Source organism: Coregonus lavaretus (genome assembly GCF_964263955.1).
Source record: "Coregonus lavaretus genome assembly, chromosome: 26".
Classification (NCBI taxonomy): domain Eukaryota; kingdom Metazoa; phylum Chordata; class Actinopteri; order Salmoniformes; family Salmonidae; genus Coregonus; species Coregonus lavaretus.
The window spans coordinates 14,469,459-14,489,594 of NC_140013.1; the positions used below are offsets into that span (position 1 = coordinate 14,469,459).

Genomic DNA, 20,136 nt, shown 5'->3' on the forward strand with positions numbered 1-20,136 from the left:
TGTGCAATGGCTACCACCTCTCTGAGATCTGTAAACAGAGCAACCCAACAGAGACCTGGTGATGACCTAATTGTTGTGATAGGCAAACAACGGGCCCTTGAGAGCCCATATGGGAACCCATGAGTCTACGGAGGAAGGAAAAAGTGCAGTGGTTTGCATTGCTGGGCTGTTGATGATGAGTATCCAAGAAATAGGGTAATCTTATTCTACACTAAGCAAAAGGCCTATACAGATGTAGGATCTTAATTTGATCACTCTTTTGTTGCTGAGAATGTTCCTGCACTGCAGGAAATGCAAACTTGTAGTGTATTCAAGGTTTAAAAAGGCTTCTGAAGTTTGTAATTTCCACTTTAAGATGTCAGACATGATTTGCCCTAAGAAAAATGTATCAACCCCTACAAAAAATGTCCATTAATTAATTATAATATCCACATAATAATTCACATTTCCTGTTGCTGCAGGATTATTTTCCTGTTGTATCAAACTGGCTCAAATTGAGATCCTACATCTGTATTGTCTAACACATTTTAGGATACATTCAAATAGCACACTCATATTTACTATGAGAGAACGCATTGATTGATCAACTTGTGGCATAAAATCCAACATTTCTGATTAACAAAATGACTAATCCTGGCTTTCAGACTCGCTAGTGCATGGGAAAGCAGTGTGTGAATCTCATGTGGATTGCTGAAGATGCACATTCCTTCACATTGTGTTCCACAGCCTTAAGATAACAAGGTATTGTAGGACTAAAGGAGTCAGATGATGGTACGATGGGAACAGCTGACCCCCCTCAGCCATGAGCCATCTGTCCAGCCAGCCCTGGGTGATGATAATGAGGTAATGGTTGTTGCTGAAGCATCACACCTCTTTATCACTAAAGGCCTGTTCAAACAGGAGCATCACTTCACATATTTCATGAATTATCATACAATGCAACAGGCCCTGTGACCTCAACATAAAGTCATGTCTGGTTTAGCCTACATGAACAGTCCTAAAAGAGTCACTGCTTTTTGTGACATGCATGAGATGTATTCAGAGATACAGTATAGAGCACCTGGTAATTTTGCCAGGGTATATCAAATATTTAATGAAGCTGCCTGTGAGGCATCTGTTTCTCAAACTAGACACTCTAATGTATTTGTCCTCTTGCTCAGTTATGCACCGGGGGCCTCCCACTCATCTTTCTATTCTGGTTAGAGACAGTTTGCGCTGTTCTGTGAAGGGAGTAGTACACAGCGTTGTACGAGATCTTCAGTTTCTTGGCAATTTCTCGCATGGAATAGCCTTAATTTCTCAGAACAAGAATAGACTGATGAGTTTCAGAAGAAAGTTCTTTGTTTCTGGCCATTTTCAGCCTGTAATCGAACCCACAAATGCTGATGATCCAGATACTCAACTAGTCTCAAGAAGGCCTGTTTTATTGCTTCTTTAATCAGCACAACAGTTTTCAGATGTGCTAACATAATTGCAAAATGGTTTTCTAATGATCAATTAGCCTTTTAAAATGATAAACTTGGATTAGCAAACACAACGTGCCATTGGAACACAGGACTGATGGTTGCTGATAATGGGCCTCTGTACGCCTATGTAGATATTCCATTAAAAATCAGCCGTTTCCAGCTACAATAGCCATTTACAACATTACCAATGTCTACATTGTATTTCTGATCAATTTGATGTTCTTTTAATGGACAAAAAAATTGCTTTTCTTTCGAAAAGGAAATTTCTAAGTGACCCCAAACTTTTGAACGGTAGTCTTTATACAGCATTTCGCTACACCCGCTATAACATCTGCTAAACACATGTACAGTGGGGAGAACAAGTATTTGATACACTGCCGATTTTGCAGGTTTTCCTATTTACAAAGCATGTAGAGGTCTGTAATTTTTATCATTGGTACACTTCAACTGTGAGAGACGGAATCTAAAAAAAAATCTAGAAAATCACATTGTATGATTTTTAAGTAATTAATTTGCATTTTATTGCATGACATAAGTATTTGATCACATACCAACCAGCAAGAATTCCGGCTCTCACAGACCTGTTAGTTTTTCTTTAAGAAGCCCTCCTGTTCTCCACTCATTACCTGTATTAACTGCACCTGTTTGAACTCGTTACCTGTATAAAAGACACCTGTCCACACACTCAATCAAACAGACTCCAACCTCTCCACAATGGCCAAGACCAGAGAGCTGTGTAAGGACATCAGGGATAAAATTGTAGACCTGCACAAGGCTGGGATGGCCTACAGGACAATAGGCAAGCAGCTTGGTGAGAAGGCAACAACTGTTGGCGCAATTATTAGAAAATGGAAGAAGATCAAGATGACGGTCAATCACCCTCGGTCTGGGGCTCCATGCAAGATCTCACCTCGTGGGGCATCAATGATCATGAGGAAGGTGAGGGATCAGCCCAGAACTACACGGCAGGACCTGGTCAATGACCTGAAGAGAGCTGGGACCACAGTCTCAAAGAAAACCATTAGTAACACACTACGCCGTCATGGATTAAAATCCTGCAGCTCACGCAAGGTCCCCCTGCTCAAGTCAGCGTATGTCCAGGCCTGTCTGAAGTTTGCCAATGACCATCTGGATGATCCAGAGGAGGAATGGGAGAAGGGGATGTGGTCTGATGAGACAAAAATATAGCTTTTTGGTCTAAACTCCACTCGCTGTGTTTGGAGGAAGAAGAAGGATGAGTACAACCCCAAGAACACCATCCCAACCGGGAAGCATGGAGGTGGAAACATCATTCTTTGGGGATGCTTTTCTGCAAAAGGGACAGGACGACTGCACCGTATTGAGGGGAGGATGGATGGGGCCATGTATCGCGAGATCTTGGCCAACAACCTACTTCCCTCAGTAAGAGCATTGAAGATGGGTCGTGGCTGGGTCTTCCAGCATGACAACGACCCGAAACACACAGCCAGGGCAACTAAGGAGTGGCTCCGTAAGAAGCATCTCAAGGTCCTGGAGTGGCCTAGCTAGTCTCCAGACCTGATCCCAATAGAAAATCTTTGGAGGGAGCTGAAAGTCCGTATTGCCCAGCGACAGCCCCGAAACCTGAAGGATCTGGAGAAGGTCTGTATGGAGGAGTGGGCCAAAATCCCTGCTGCAGTGTGTGCAAACCTGGTCAAGACCTACAGGAAACGTATGATCTCTGTAATTAAAAACAAAGGTTTCTATACCAAATATTAAGTTATGCTTTTCTGATGTATCAAATACTTATGTCATGCAATAAAATGCAAATTAATTACTTAAAAATCATATAATGTGATTTTCTGGATTTTTGTCTCTCACAGTTGAAGTGTACCTATGATAAAAATTACAGACCTCTACATGCTTTGTAAGTAGGAAAACCTGCGAAATCGGCAGTGTATCAAATACTTGTTCTCCCCACTGTATGTGACAAATAAAATGTGATTTGATTTGATATCTTCAATATACAGTTTCTATCATTTATGTTCAAATGACACTCTGTGCTAAAGATTGCCTATAAAGAGTGACTGTGGTACATAAGTAACCTATTGTTAATTACCTTGTTATAACATTGTTTGATTGATGGAACACTAACTTAAATAGTTATCTGTGTCGTATATACAGTAATAACTACAGCCATATATTGTTTATATATGTTTGTCATGTATAGTTTCAGACTCTGCTATACATATATGTATAGTCTTAGCATCCACTCTTTGGAGACCAATGACTGTAGACAGAACTCATGGGCAAGCCTGTTTATCATGCGCTGTCTCCTACACAATAGTGTAGTCCACCGTTGCTACAGTGACCCCATGGTAGGGGTGCTACCTGCTGATGGTTTGCTCAGGTCTCAGGTTTGTCTCTCAGCACCCTGCCATTATCTTGTGTGTGGAGGCAGCTGTTTACCCCATGGCACCTCATCGGCCCCAACTACGCCTGTTTAGCAGCCAATTAAGGCAGCAGCAATGAAAAGTAATTTGTGAAATGGAGGGAGAGGGAGGGGGGTGGATGGTTCTGCAGTCTCCCACCTGAGTTTGAAAAAAAGGGGAGGGGGTGTGTGGAGGGGGGGTGTTGGATAATGGATGATGTCATTGTGGCAACCCAAACATTGGCTCGGCTTACAATGTGTGGGGAGACGTGCTGGGGCCTTCTGTTTTGGTTACTACTACCAGACTGATACAGATACACACAAATCACACACACACACACTCCTCACAGGACTGGCAGACTTGATTAGGTTGCTGTAACATTCAAGCAGGCTGCCCCCCAACACCCTCCCACCCACCGGAGAAAGCTTATGACCTCTTCTCAGCACCTGTAACACCTATAATAATAATACATAGTGATTTTTCAGAGACCCAAAGACACCTGTTACCTCTGGCCCTCCTACAGAGTTTTGACTAGATTGTTTACAGTTTATGTCAGAATGGACTTTTCGTAGCAGTTTAGAATAATTTACGCAGCAGGTTAGGATAATTAAAGTTGCAGGTTAGGAGTATTAGGTTAAGGTTAGGAAAATGGTTAAGATTAGGGTTAGTTCAAATTCAAAAAAGTACAACTTTTGATGTCAATTTGACTTAAACTGTATCTCATCTAGACATGGGGGTCTACTGGGGGTCAAGATGACCTAATGATGAAACACAGAACAGAGCGGGCCTGGGGAAAACAACAGGGAGATGACTCAGTACAAAGCAAATTATCTCATTTGCATGCTTGTCACTATCACAGAGGTGTAAATTACCTATTAGGGGGTGTGTATGTGCAGGTAAACAGACAGGGCAGATAAATGAGTGCATGTGGTTGTCGAGCTATCATACCCTCATTTGAGTTGCATGGCCTCACTCCAGTTACTTGCCCTCGCTTAACGCATGATGCAGCCTATAATAGAAGCCAATCACATGACCAAGGGCGTAACTTCATCATCCACCAGTATGGGCGTCTTCAGTGTGGCACCACACAGCATACAGCAGCATTATATAGGCCTACAATTACATTGTTGACAGCTTGTTGTCACATTTGATTATGACGTCTCAGTTCCCGAAAAGCATTCCCTGTGCATCACAGTCAAAATGTTCACATTGTGTTCTGTATCAGAGCAATATAGCCCTAGAGCAGGATTAACTCATGTGTGAATACATTAATGATTATGACTGACCAAGTGAGTGGCAAAATTAATAAATCATTCAGCATGAAATTAAAATGCGAGGCCAATCTAAATAGCCCTCCAACGACGTTTAATTACAAGAGATGACCTAAGATCTGTCTGTATTTCATTCCTAGATATGCATACAGATAATGTCTCAATTAATTTAACGAGCAGTATGGCAAGGTGGGGAGAGTTGGGCAACAATCACGTCTATTGTCTTATGTTCTGGTGGTATCTCTCGTGTGTCTTGCAAACTGCCAAGATGCCAAGCAAATTTGCCCATGATGGGATGTTTTCCTGGACATGTACCTGTGAGGGGATTCCCCTTTTGGTGGGAGGGTCATTTCCAATCTGCTATGGGGGGTCTCAAGACAATCTGTCATTTCCATCCGATTAGGCACCACAACTAAACCCGCACTGCGAGCGCCCCGCAGCTGAGCGTTGGGGACAATGGTTGCACAGTCACATGCCTCACATCTGGGGTTAAAGGACAAGACAAGGGGATTTCCAATGCTCAGCTTGTGGTTCTTTTAATTGCGTGTATAGGCTACAATGTCTTGCCAATTGTCATAATCAAACGTGTTAAATTAATTCATATAAAGGCTATAGAGACATTGGCTATGATATTGAGCCTGCAATGAAGCCTAGGCTACAAACCCCTAGATCCTAAATCGGCAAAATGTTTGCAAACAACCCAAAACAACCACACACAAAAAAAAGCAAAGGCCTTCAATTATATAACTTGTATCTTGGGGGTGTCATTTGAAAATTACAGAAAGATTACATTAGAATATCTCTAATCCAGTATTAACAAGCAGGTTGAATATACCCGGATTAGGCTATTTGTCATAACTGGATTTCAGTGTTTGACAAAACATATCCTAATCCCATATTATAATTTGGGCATGTTTTCGTTTACTTGGGGGGCCATTTAAGGATTTGATTTAAAACATCAAAGCATTAGCTGCATGGGCCTAGTCATTATTTTGCATTTGGTGTCTTTAATGTAAGGGGTTACAAATACCATTTTCAATTGCATCATTGCAATTATCCAAATGAGAAATGGAAAAATATACAATTTGGGGGTAAATCTTCCCATAAAAGGTTGTTTTTTTCCCACACAAAAATGCAACAAATTTAAATCTGATTAATTGAGGAAAAAACCCTGATTCTTTGCAAGTATATTGTTCCCCTATGTGTGATCATAAAAATATATAATCTCGAATAACAAGCATGCAATTGATAAAGAAAAGGGGTGCAATGAGCCAATGGGTGACCTCCCCTAACAATGTGACAGGTTATGAGTGTCATTCAATCAACATTTTACATTTACATTTTAGTCATTTAGCAGACGCTCTTATCCAGAGCGACTTACAGTTAGTGAATGCATACATGTTTATTTTTTATTTATTTATTTGTTTCATACTGGCCCCCCGTGGGACACGAACCCACATCCCTGCCGGCCAAACCCTCCCCTACCTTGGATGACGCTGGACCAATTGTGCGCCGCCCATGGGTCTCCCGGTCGCGGCCGGCTGCGACAGAGCCTGGACTCGAACCAGGATCTCTAGTGGCACAGCTAGCACTGCGATGCAGTGCCTTAGACCACTGCGCAATAGGCCCACTCTACAATTGTTCATATATGTGTCTGTGTTACTGTAACCTACAGCCCATGGTTATAACGAGGTTATAACGAATTATGTCATATATGACGGGTTATAACATGCAAGGCACTTTGAACCCTTGTCATATACAGTCAATTGTCCTCATACCCCATCTCAACTTCACAACACACCAAAAGAGACAAATATTAATTTGATGGTCTGACAAAGGCATGCATTGATAATGATGCTGCTGTTGATGATTTACTGATATGCTGTTGACAATCCAATGTATGCATAGGACAGGCTATAATGTATTCCAGATTTCTGCACCCATAGGCTCGAGGCACCAGCTACTATACAACCAGGCTTTGTTTACCGTTAACATAACAGCTGCAACATATGTGGTAAACTCACAGGAAAGCAAAAGGGGCGGGAAGGGGGCAGGGTTGGACAAAAAGGTGTTTTGTTTCTTTCTTTAAAGTCTTGTCCGGGGTATTGAAACGGAGTAGCAGCATTTCTCTTGTAGAGGTGCATGTCAGGACATGTTGTCATGCATGGAGGAGAGGGCGTGGCGAAACAGGCAACCGCGGGAGTGAAAGCAAAGTGGTACCACTATGAAACAGTCTCCACTATGAAACAGTCTCCCCTATGAAACAGTCTCCCCTGTAATCAACATTTGGACCATAGCTCCGTGATAACGGGTTGGATAAGCATCGATTTCCATGGAATAAAAGACGACTACACGGTTTGTATGTGCTGACTGTTTTGACAATCGTAGTGGGAAACGTGGAATGTCACAAACTGCAAGTGGACTTTCTTCAACACCCAACGCAAGGACAAGCCGCGAGTCAAACAGCTTGTTGGACACATATTCTGATGTCAACAAGCAATCGACAGTGCCTAAACTACAGAGAGATTTACAGTCATCACGAATCATCAGATAAATCAAGTAAGTCTTAAAAGTTAGCAAATGTTTTGGTGATGATGCTGGACTTGGCTACAGCACAGCGGAGTTTTTGACAGTCTGCTAACGTTAGCTACTGTATCAAAGATAGAGCTGTTAGACATAGCTAGCTGGCTACACTATTAGAAAAAAGTTGCTATCTAAAACCTAAAAGGGTTCTTCGGCTGTGGATTTAGCTAGCTGTCAAAATAACTTGACACATCAAATTATACTATTATAGCTAGCATGCTACATTGTAATCGTAGTAGTTTCAGAAGATAGTTTTCGAGGCAATCAATGTAGCTATTTCATAATATTTTGAAAATAAATTATTCACGTGGTAGGAGTCAGCGGCACGGATGGGTTTTCGTGTAATGTAGAAAGTGTGTTGGTGTGATATTCAAGTGGTATCTTCTTGTTTGTTGCTGCTTTCGTGAAATCGTTTGTGGTGTCTTGTTTTACACACTTGGCTGTCATGAGTTTGATGTGTGAACTTTAGTGGTTTTGTGGAGGAGAGGAACAGATAAGATTACATATGACAGAAGCCCAGTGATGCATTTCCATGTTCAACTTAGAGATATGGAATTCTCGTATGTTTTATTTCATGTTGAGCGTCTTTTTCATCATCAATTACATGACAGTCAAAGGCAGTATTTCAACAAGTTGAGACCGAGGCAGACCATTGTTGCGTGGAACTGTTTCTCCTGCGCAATCACAATCCACCTTCAATGTTTCTTTTCCATAATTCATAATTTCCATGTGAAACGTTTTATGTATTTTGAGTCGGATAGGAATGATTCGATCTGTGTGTTGCAACGTAAATAAATGTTTTGCTTGAGCAAAAAAATAAAATCAAGCATTGCAATAGTGGGGATGACAAGCGGACAAAAAATGTATTGTGTTACTACTGACAGAGTTTGGCGCGCTGCTGTGGTGGGAAGGAGCGCGTGTCAATCGGCTGCTGGCTTGGCTGTATATTTGTTTATAAACATCCCTCGCGCGCACGAGGGCGTAGTGGCTGCCATCTAGCGGCCACATAACATATGGGTTGGTAGGTCAAACTGTCTGTCGAGGAGGGAGTGAAAAAAACAATGTTTTGAAAGGTAGCCCACCCTTGGGTCACTGTTTGAAAACATACATGCATATGCTAAGGCAACCTATATTTCCCGTGGAACAAGGCATTTTAAGCTTCTACCTTTAAACCCAATTTAATGTAACATTTTGCTAGATATTTGGTTCTGAGGAATTTCCAGCTCTGCATTATGAATGACCCTAGCACCGAGACCCCTAGGGCATAGTTCTTCATGACTTGGTGTAATACCCAATGATGCATATAAACCCTGAATTGTTGATGCTATGTATTGGTCATTGAGAGGCTTTGAAGCCACCGGTCGGCCATATTGGCACTCCCCAGTAGGAGCAGGCCTCGATCAGTAGCGGTGCATGGGTAAAATCACTGGTGAAGCCAAGTCAGAAAACCCCCCCATCATTTATTAAAACCTATGTGTTGTGATAATTGCGTTGTTTTCTCTATAACAATGTTATACTCTTTATGACCAGACAGAATCAGATAGATGGCCAACACATACAGAGACAGAGGGGCGCTGTTTCACTCGCTCGGATGCTTTCTCTGGTGGGATGCTTTCTCTGGTGAGAAACAGTCAGCCTCTTGCGAATTGAAGGAAAATTATGAAAACAGAGAGATGTTTGTTTTCTTTTTTTCTTGGTAAATGTTTTGGCCTGTCTTCCCTTGGCATCCATGGTATTCACAGTCCTCCATAGGAATGAATTGAATTCTACACTATTTCAATTAAATGCTTCAAGAACAAAATTACATGTATTTAAGTATTTTTTGTTGTAGTGGGGCCAGTAACATTAGTAATCTGAAATAATTATACTTTAAGGAAAATTATTGTATTCATTTTTTCATTTGTATGTTTAGCTCACATAATATAATTTAAATTATGCATTAAGGTGTCTGTAATAGAATAAATGTGGTAAAAACTAATGTAGACATTAAAAAATGCATTTCTATAGCTTCCAAAATGTATTTTACAATGGTGGGGGTGTGCCAAGATGCAGTCATGGTGGCTTCAACACAGCGACCCCTATCAGTCATCTAGTGTATAAATGAATCATTGGTATTACCTCTAGTCAATGCAGTCAGCCCAGCTGGTAATACACTCATGTCCCCCACATAAACATCCCCTTAACAGGCTGCAAAGGCGTCGGTTTCCTCAACTCGATTTAATGGGGGGCCGCTGAACTTCCCCCTGGAAAAATATGTATACTGTCTTAATAAAACACAATTTTCCACCACTATGCTAGGGTGGCTAGCTACTTCTGGACGGACAGGTGCAACCTGATTAGCTGAACATTGTACACAACACATTTGCCATAGGAGTGTATTGCCGGCTACGCTATTTACGTTGGGACGCGAGCAGGCCCGCAAACGGGTTTAATCCGGCCTGCGAGATGATTTTGTAAAGTATAAAAATGAGCTGCAATTTTTCAATAAAATAAACTGCTGTTCCAATTGTGTCCACTGGATGGCGCAATAGCAATTGTGTTAAGCAAGCAAACTGTTTATACCGGGGCAGAGCAAGTAGGTCAAGCAAGTGCAGCCAGTCCGGATGAGCTACTTTGTTTTGCCCGCGATATTTATTACGGCTTCTACTTTTAACATTATGTGCTTTGGCACCCTCATTGCCCCAATATGTCTCTGTCAGAAAAGAGAAAAGTGGACGCAGAGTGCAGAGTGTTCCAAGAAAAATGGTCATCCTCCTATTTATTCACGGAATTGAATGGGAAAGCTGTATGTTTGGTGTGTTCACAGCATGTTGCAGTGCTGAAAGAATATAACCTTCGTCGCCACTATGTGAGTCTTCATGCTGACAAATATGACAACTTTCAAGGACAGCGGAGAAGAGAGAAGGTGAATGAACTGTTGGCGGGTCTGAAGAAACAGCAGTCTGTGTTTACTCACAGCCGAGACATCAGTGACGCTGCAAGTGAAAGCTAGCTACCTCATTGCTAATGAAATCGCAGTGGCTTCAAAACCCTTTAGTGAGGGTGAATTTGTAAAAACATGCATGATGAAGGCAGCGGAGATTGTGTGCCCTGAAAAGCGTCAGGCTTTTGTAAATATCAGCCTGACAAGAAACACAGTTGCAGACAGGATTTCCGATCTTTCAGTGGATTTGGACAGCCAGTTGAAGCAAAAAGTAAAGTCATTTGTTGCGTTTTCGGTTGCAATTGATGAAAGCACGGACATTACAGATGTTGCACAACTGGCCATTTTCATCCGCGGAGTTGATGACACATTGACCGTCACCGAGGAGTTTGTGGAGTTGGTGCCGATGACAGATACAACGACAGCAGCTGATATTTTCACCGCACTCGTCGGCGCGCTGGACAGAGTCGGAGTGGACTGGTCCCGCACTGTCAGCCTGGCTACAGATGGTGCGCCCTCAATGATCGGGAAAAAAGCAGGCGTTGTGACAAAGTTCAGAGAGAAAGTGCAATCTGCAAATGGAGGACGTGATTTTTGGACTTTTCACTGTATTTTGCACCAGGAGGCTTTGTGTTGTAAGTCATTAAAGATGGATAACGTCATGAAGGTGGTCATCCAAACTGTTAATTTAATCCGATCCAGAAGCCTGAATCACCGTCAGTTTGACAGCCTTCTCAGAGAGAAAGACCACATCTATGGCCTGCCATACCACACTGAGGTAAGATGGTTAAGCCGAGGTGCTGTGCTGAGGCGTTTCTTTGATTTACGAGAAGAAATTGAACAGTTCATGGAAGAAAAGGGCAAACCAGTGTTAGAATTTCATTCCACAGAATGGATGCAGGACCTTGCATTTATGGTGGATGTTACAGAGCACCTGAATAACTTGAACAAACAGCTGCAAGGGCGCAACAAAGTTGTCACGCAGTATTATGACAGCATACGTTCTTTCAAGTTGAAGGTGTCATTGTGGGAGACGCAACTCGCCGGTGGTGATGCAGCTCACTTCCCCTGTCTGAAAAATGTGTGCGCGACCCAACATGTGGCAGACATGAAGCGGTTCAAAGATAAAATAACGGGACTGTTACGGGAGTTTGAGCAACGCTTTCAGATTTTTGGTGAACTGGAGAAAGACTTCAACGTTTTTTGCTCGCCATTCACCGTGAATCCCTCTGATCTGCCCGTCAGCATCCAACTTGAAATAATAGACTTGCAGTGTGACTCGGATTTGAAGGGCAAATTTGCCGCAGCTGGCTTGGACATATTTTATCAGAATCTCTTGCCAGGTTACCCCAACTTGACAGCCCTCGCTGCAAAACTGTTGTGCATGTTTGGAACCACATATCTTTGTGAGCAAGTTTTCTCTGTAATGAGCATAAATAAAACAAAGCTGCACTCAAGGCTCACGCACAAGCACTTGCATCACATCCTGAAGTTGGCTGCCACTCAGGATGTGACGCCTGATATTGATGCGCTGGTGAAAGCTAAAAGATGCCAGGTATCAGGAGTCAAATAAACTATGCAACCCCACTTAAAGTGCTGCATGAGACACCCTGATATAGTTCTGTGATCTGTGATATACTTCTGTGAATCACTGAGGCATTGTGTGTTTGTGTGTTCTTTGTCCTCAGAACTTTCAAATAACTTGAGGTGTTTTATGATTAATAGTGATGTTGTGCTTTTGGACACACTGTCCTCAGGCTCCAGCTTTATGTTTATATGTTTTTATGTTGATGTGCTATCGTTTTTAATTGATTTTATTTTATTTGTATATTTAACCTATTCTTGACTCTGTGGTTCTTGCACTTGTTTGGGGAACATGATTTCATTATTTTTATCTACATTTCTGCCTGAGAAATGACACCCTGATATAGTTCTGTGATCTGTGAAACAGTTCTGTGAATCACTGAGGCATTGTGTGTTTGTGTGTTCTTTTTCTTTAGAATGTTCAAATAAACTTGAGGTGTTTTATGATTAATAGTGATGTTGTGCTTGTACTATTTTGGACACACTGTCCTTAGGCTCCAGCTTTATGTTTTATGTTGATCGTATTAAAACAAAGAAAACAATCTGAAGTTGTTGTTTTTAAGTTATATATACCATGATTTTACCGGTCCGGCCCACTTGGGAATAGATTTTCCTCCATGTGGCCCCTGAGCTAAAATGAGTTTGACACCCCTGATTTAGAATGTTGATGCCTTATCTTAAGGCTTGTTTGCATGCCTTTACACACAAACATACACCGCTCATAGTAAAAAGTTCCCCAATATCCACCAGGTGACAACAGTTTGTAAAAGGGGCAATCAGTCATCGTCTATTACAATTTTGCTATTCATTTGTAAACATCAACAGAGTGCACCTGGTATGGCCCGCCCCCATATGGAGAGTGGAGTGGACCGCCATGGCCGGGGCAGACAACACACCTGCCGCATGGAGGTCCAGCGGCCAGACACCTGGCCTGGTGGCAGCAACCACCCTCTCCAGGCTGCACACCGCCAGTCCTGCCAACTGCTCCCCAACATGGACATCCAGCCCAGGCAGGACTCTCCGCCCCCCCAGCCCCAGAGAGAAGCCTTCCCACCCGCCAGTGCCCATCCACTGGACAGCCCCAGAAGAGCAAGCACAGGTAGGTTATTACTACTAGTTGCTGGATACTGTGATGTTTCATGTAGTGTGTGTTGCTGCTAATACAGAGTTCTTAGGCATAGGCCTAAATGGTAAGCCACTGAGGCAGAAACCATGGTCATGTTAGAATAGGATTACAAGTGGTAGCTGTGAATAGCTTACTGCTATGAGGAAATACTAACATCAAAGGACATCATGCTCACATGCCAGTGCAGTGGCATTGGATGGGAAAGTTCCCCACTCAACTGTGTGATGGAATGTGTGAGTCGATTGAAAAGGAAAGTTGATGAAATAGAAATGTATTTTGAATATGAAGCAATAGACTTCAATGTGATTGTTATTATACTTGTAAAACTCGTTAATGCTTGTACATCTAAGTGAAGTTCCTCATCTGTTAATTTTCCACCAAGTAGAAATGGGTAGGCTAGTAGTCATAAAACCGTTGTCATCACTGTAGGATGTAAATATCAAGCAGTGCAGAAAATGCGGCCTTTAAGCATCCTCCCTTATATAGCCTAAACCTATTGATGCTTTACCTAGATTGCCTTTAGTATGAACTTGCTAACTAAGAAGCTTGCCCCTGGCAATGGCATGGACCCCAGATAGAAAGCTTTCAACCGAATGTTATACATTTGCTGCTGTTTTATGCACTCAGTTTGATCTGGTGTGTCCATGCTTGTGGAAAGAGTAAACAAACCTCTAAACAATTGAGATGGGAACCAATGAGGGGAGGGGCCTGGAAGAAAGCTGTCAGAGTATTGCATCTCAAATAGGAGCTTCACGGTCATTGACAGGAGTGAAAAGTTTAGCCTATGTTTTGACGGAAACAAGCTACAGTATGTGGGGTATTGTCACGGTAATTTATTGCAATGGTAAGTGTGGATTAGGCTATGTGGTACTGGTGTGGTGTTGCTGTGCATGTGAGGATTTTAGGGCTGCAGGCTTTGGTCTTGGGGCTATGGAGTTACTTAGGAGGCGAGGGAAGCATTTTGAGCACGTGGCTATGCAACTGAAAGGAATAGTTTGGAATAGTATCTTTCTCTGGCACTCTCTCTCTTTCTGGCTGTAAGTCAAACGCTGTGGCTGGGGCATGTCGAGACTTGTCCCCTGCTCATGACTTCCCATAGAGAAAGCAATCTGCTCCACTCCCTGGTTAGAGGTATAACCTACCCTTTCTCTCCCCGTTTCCTTCCGTTAGACCCGCCGCTGGTTCTACTTGACCAGTTCTGTTTCCTCTGTAATCCCTCTTTTAACCACTCCCCTTCCTTGTGTTTCCTGCCTTTGCGGTCTCTGGCTCTCACTGCTTCTTCCCCAGCCCCCGGGCAGACTGGTCCCAGCCCGCCCCCCAGCCTGTCCACCCTATCCCAGCCTAGCCCCTGAATCCGTCCGCCAATGGCTTGATTCCATCTCTGGGAGCACCATCTTATAGTTACCCTGGCAACAAGCAATAGTTCCTCTCCATTCTCTCTCTCTCTCTCTCTCTCTCTCTCTCTTTCGCTGTCTGTCTCCCTCAATTAAATTTCAATTTAAGGGGCTTTATGGGCATGGGAAACATATGTTTACATTGCCAAAGCAAGTGAAATAGATGATAAACAAACGTGAATTAAACAATTAAAAAATGTAACAGTAAACAGTTTACTCACAAAAGTTCAAAAATAATAAACCCATGCAAGTGCCATTGTGTCTATAAACAGCTTTGTAATGATGTGCAAATAGTTAAAGTACAAAAAGGAAAATATATCAACATAAATATTGTTCTTCACCGGTTGCCCTTTTCTTGTGGCAACAGGTCACAAATCTTGCTGCTGTGATTTCACCCAATAGATATGGGAGTTTATCTAAATTGGATTTGTTTTCGAATTCCTTGTGGGTCTGTGTAATATGAGGGAAGTATGTGTCTCTAATATGGTCATATATTTGGCAGGAAGTTAGGAAGTGCAGCTCAGTTTCCACCTCATTTTGTGGGCAGTGTGCACATAGCCTGTCTTCTTTTGAGAGCCAGGTCTGCCTACGGCGGCCTTTCTCAATAGCAAGGCTATGCTCACTGAGTCTGTACATAGTCAAAGATTCCCTTAATTTTGTGTCAGTCACTGTGGTCAGGTATTTTGCCACAGTGTACTCTCTGTTTAGGGCCAAATAGCATTCTAGTTTGCTCAGTTTTTTTGTGTAAATTCTTTCCAATGTGTCAAGTAATTATCTTTTTGTTTTCTCATGATTTGGTTGGGTCTAATTGTGTTGCTGTCCTGGGGCTCTGTGGGGTCTGTTTGTGTTTGTGAACAGAGCCCCAGGACCAGCTTGCTTAGGGGACTCGTCTCCAGGTTCATCTCTGTAGGTGATGGCTTTGTTATGGAAGGTTTGGGAATCGCTTCCTTTTAGGTGGTTGTAGAATTTAACAGCTCTTTTCTGGATTTTGGTAATTAGCGGGTATCGGCCTAATTCTGCTCTGCATGCATTATTTGGTGTTTTACGTTGTACACAGAGGATATTTGTGTAGATTTCTGCATGCAGAGTCTCAATTTGGTGTTTGTCCCATTTGGTGAATTCTTGGTTGGTGAGCGGACCTGAGACCTCACAACCATAAAGGGCAATGGGTTCTATAACTGATTCAAGTATTTTTAGCCAGATCCTAATTGGTATGTGGTATGTCGAATAGGATGCAGAGAGCTTTTTTCTTCCACTTAATTTGAAGTGTCTTTGAATCTTGACACAACGCAACAGTTTGTAAACGGTCACTGAAGCATTTAATTGTACTGTGTACACCACATGTATCCTGTGCATATGACAAATAAACTTGACTTGATTTGATTTAAATGTATTTTCTCGACCACAGACGGTAGTGACAGTGATGCGCACAGTACTTTCAGTGTCGTCGGTTTGCGTTGCAGTATCAGAGGGTAATACGATGCATTTTTATCACCTCCATGCAAATAGGCTTTCTTATCCTCTTCTGAATCTGTACAGAGTAGACAGGAGTTCCTCCTTCTAATAAACACTGTAATACACAAACACAAGTATTCTAGATTTATTAAGCAGATTAAGAGATTACATTCTATCTTTGAAGGGGAAAATACGGGGTTGACGGCGGCAACCCCCAAGATTTAAAAAAGGATTCAAGACTAGTCTGAACAGTCTGACAGGGGTGGTGGAGGGAGGTGGGGGGGTATGCATTGTGAGTTTGACTTTCAAAAGATGGGTGCTTTGGGGGGCAGAGGGTGGGGGTGGGGGGGGGGTCTGTGTTGCTAAGCAGCCTAGCCACCATTAAGAGTGTTGCCTATATGGTTTAGACCAGACAACCATGCTTGTTTCTAGACACCTACACCAAAGACTCTTATGGAGCCAGAGAAGTGAGGACGGAGGGCATCACATTTTGGGGTGACGGAGGGGATGTTTTGGATATTTTTTTTTGTTGCTAGACAAACAACAATATACAGGAGACATGTTTTATGTGCCGGCAGGCTATCCACAATCTGCCTCCTACCAAAACTTGACCTGATTCAGCCTGGTCTGTGCTGCCTTTGATATAGGCTAGTTGATGTTGTCTTTCAGAGATGGTCGTGGTGGGCTATGGAGGTCCAGCTGTCTGCCAGAGGCAGTAATGGCACATGTGTTGTTTTTTCTCCCCAGACCCAGACATAGAGCACCAGGACACCACAGCCAGGGATCCCCTGCCTGACCTGCTGCCCCAGAGAGAGCGCTCTCCCCAGGATTCTCCCCAGCACAGAGCCCCTGGAGTAGCAGACCCGCGGTTGGACAACGAGGTGGTGGAAAGACTGGCCAACCAGCTCAAGAGAATCGGCGACGACTTGAACGCTACGATCCTCCAGAGAATGGTAAGGATGAATGATCTATTTATGAGATGTATTGTTTGGTGTGTTCTGATAAATGTGTAGAGGTGTTTTCAATTTAAATGTGCATGTGTAAGTCAGTGTGTGTGTGTAAATGTGAGTAGATGAGTGTGTGTGTGCATGATTGAGCATGTGTGCATGTGCCAGTGGTGTAAATGGATCAATATGATATCCATGAGCTGGGAGTGTTGTGACTGAAGTTGAGTTTCCAGCTGCCCCCCCCCCCCCCCCCCCCCCTCCCTCCCTCCCTCCCTCCCTCCCTCCCTCCCTCCCACTGTGTTCTCTGCTGGGCTGTATCGCGTGAGGAGGCAGTCAGTGAGGCAGCCGCAGGAGTAAACACAGGCTAATCTCCCCCTCCCCCCGGCAACCTGCCTCCCCCTCTGCTGACAAACACAGCTGACGTCACCCTACTCCAGCGCTCACTCACTCACACGGATGCCACTGCTGAGCCGACATTAACTACGCGCACACACATAGACGCAGACACAAACACAAACGCTCGCACACGCACGCACGCACGCACGCACGCACGCACACACACACACACACACACACACAATAAACTTTATTACAGTATAATAAAGCCCTTGGTCTGTGGAGCAGGTTGGCAATGTATTGTGTGCCCTCGTTAAACTGTCTCTTGCCCTACTGTCTGGTATCAGTGGAAGGACAGGGGATTTTGGGAAACGTTGTTTACAGTGAGGCTAGCTAAAAGGACTTCCTTAGCACGAGTAACAACAAAAGGGCTGCTTAGGAGGGGGTGGGGGTTGGGGAAGGGTGACTAAACCACAGGCACGTGAGGCTCATAGTCCACTACACGCGCACTCACACACTCACTCACACACTACACGCGCACTCACACACTCACACTCACTCACCACCACTCTACTGTTTCTCTTGTTCAGAGCTTTTTTTTCCTGTATCTTGTCTTGTGACCTCCCTCCCCTACTGTGCCCCTCTCTCTCGGTATGGTCAGTTGTTCTCTATCTTCCCTTACCCTGTGTCCTCCCCTACTCTATTTTTCTCTCTCCCCACCTCTCAATCTCTCCTCTCTTTCTCCCTCTCTCTGAGTCTGAGCTGTAACTCTCTCCCTCTCTTTCTTTGTGTATTTTAAGCTCTCTGCTAGCATCTCTCTGTCTGTCAGTGTCTGGTTTTTACTACTTCTCTCTGTCTCGTTCCCACATTCACACACACTCTCTCTCACTCTCTCATTTTCTGTTTTTCACCTCTCTCTCTCTTACTAAAGAGCTGGGTTATTTTTTACTGAGTGACTCAAAGCAGCTGTTGACGAGCGATGTGTCGCCTCTCCTGGCTCTGTTTAGCAGGGAGTGTCTTTTTGGGACTGCCTCACTCCACCCAGGTGCACCGCATATACACAGACACACACAGATACACACACAGACACACAAAGATACACACACAGACACACAAAGATACACACACAGACACACAAAGATACACACACAGACACACAAAGATACACACACAGACACACAAAGATACACACACAGACACACAAAGATACACACACAGACACACAAAGATACACACACAGACACACAAAGATACACACACAGACACACAAAGATACACACACAGACACACAAAGATACACACACAGACACACAAAGATACACACACAGACACACAAAGATACACACACAGACACACAAAGATACACACACAGACACACAAAGATACACACACAGACACACAAAGATACACACACAGACACACAAAGATACACACACAGACACACACAGATACACACACAGACACACACAGATACACACACAGACACACAAAGATACACACACAGACACACAAAGATACACACACAGACACACACAGATACACACACAGACACACAAAGATACACACACAGACACACAAAGATACACACACAGACACACAAAGATACACACACAGACACACAAAGATACACACACAGACACACAAAGATACACACACAGACACACAAAGATACACACACAGACACACAAAGATACACACACAGACACACACAGATACACACACAGACACACACAGACGTACTCACAGACACACAAAGATACACACACAGACACACAAAGATACACACACAGACACACAAAGATACACACACAGAGACACACAGACGTACTCACAGACTCACACGCGATAAAAGCTCAGTGGTTCCAGTAAGGGGATAGAATCTAGAAAGTATAAAACTGTGTAGTAGTGGTTGCACATAGCCTATATCATAGTGATAGGATGTTGTGACTTTCTCTTAAAGCAGGGGACAGTGGATGCTATCCAATGGCATTTGTAAATGAATCTCTTGGTGAAATTGCGGATGTTTGTAAAGACCCAAGCTATTCTAAATAGATCTTGAGAGCTAAGTCAATTCAGTGTTGTCCAGAATTAGGTCACTTACGTCTGTGTAGTGTTACACTGCAATCATCAACAATGTAACCTCTATCCCTTATGTACTGTCTCATAGTCAGACTCTTCATTATATCCATGGTTTGCCAAGGTGTCTTTGTCCACAAATGTTCATTTGAACAAGCATCAAGACTGAAAGGCCAACAGTAAAATACACAATTGTTTTGGGGCTGAGGACTAATTTCCCTCTCTCTCCTTCTCTCCCTATTTCTTTCTCTCTCTCTCTCAGGGTGGCATCCCCCAACGGCAGGACTGGAGAGGCCTGTGTCTAGGAGTCCTCAACTTCCTCTTGGATACCCTTAGCACTCTGTACCGACTGAGATAGACTGACTCTGGATAGGGATTGGACGCGCCGGAGCTCCCTACTGGACCAATCACAGACTGCTTCAGAATGGACTCAGTCCGCTGGAACGGACAAACCCCTTTTGTTTTGTCTCTTTTGTACATCTTGTATATATAGATATTTTTTTCAATCTCTCTTTGGGACAGCTCTTGATATAGCATTCTGACACAGGTTGGTCTCCTGGGCTTGTGTGTGCTCCTATCCTTCCT

The 20,136-nt window shown here is 43.3% G+C and overlaps 1 protein-coding gene across 1 annotated transcript; it reads left to right on the forward strand.

Moving 5' to 3' along the window:
- Positions 1–13,120: 13,120 nt before the first annotated feature.
- bbc3 (BCL2 binding component 3) lies at positions 13,121–19,930 on the forward strand (the record flags this gene model as incomplete). The annotated part of the gene is made up of 3 exons (XM_084142669.1): positions 13,121–13,316; positions 16,940–17,145; positions 19,814–19,930. 3 exons carry the CDS (start codon positions 13,121–13,123, stop codon positions 19,907–19,909), a joined length of 498 nt encoding a protein of 165 aa, XP_083998795.1. The 3' UTR covers positions 19,910–19,930.
- Positions 19,931–20,136: the final 206 nt, after the last annotated feature.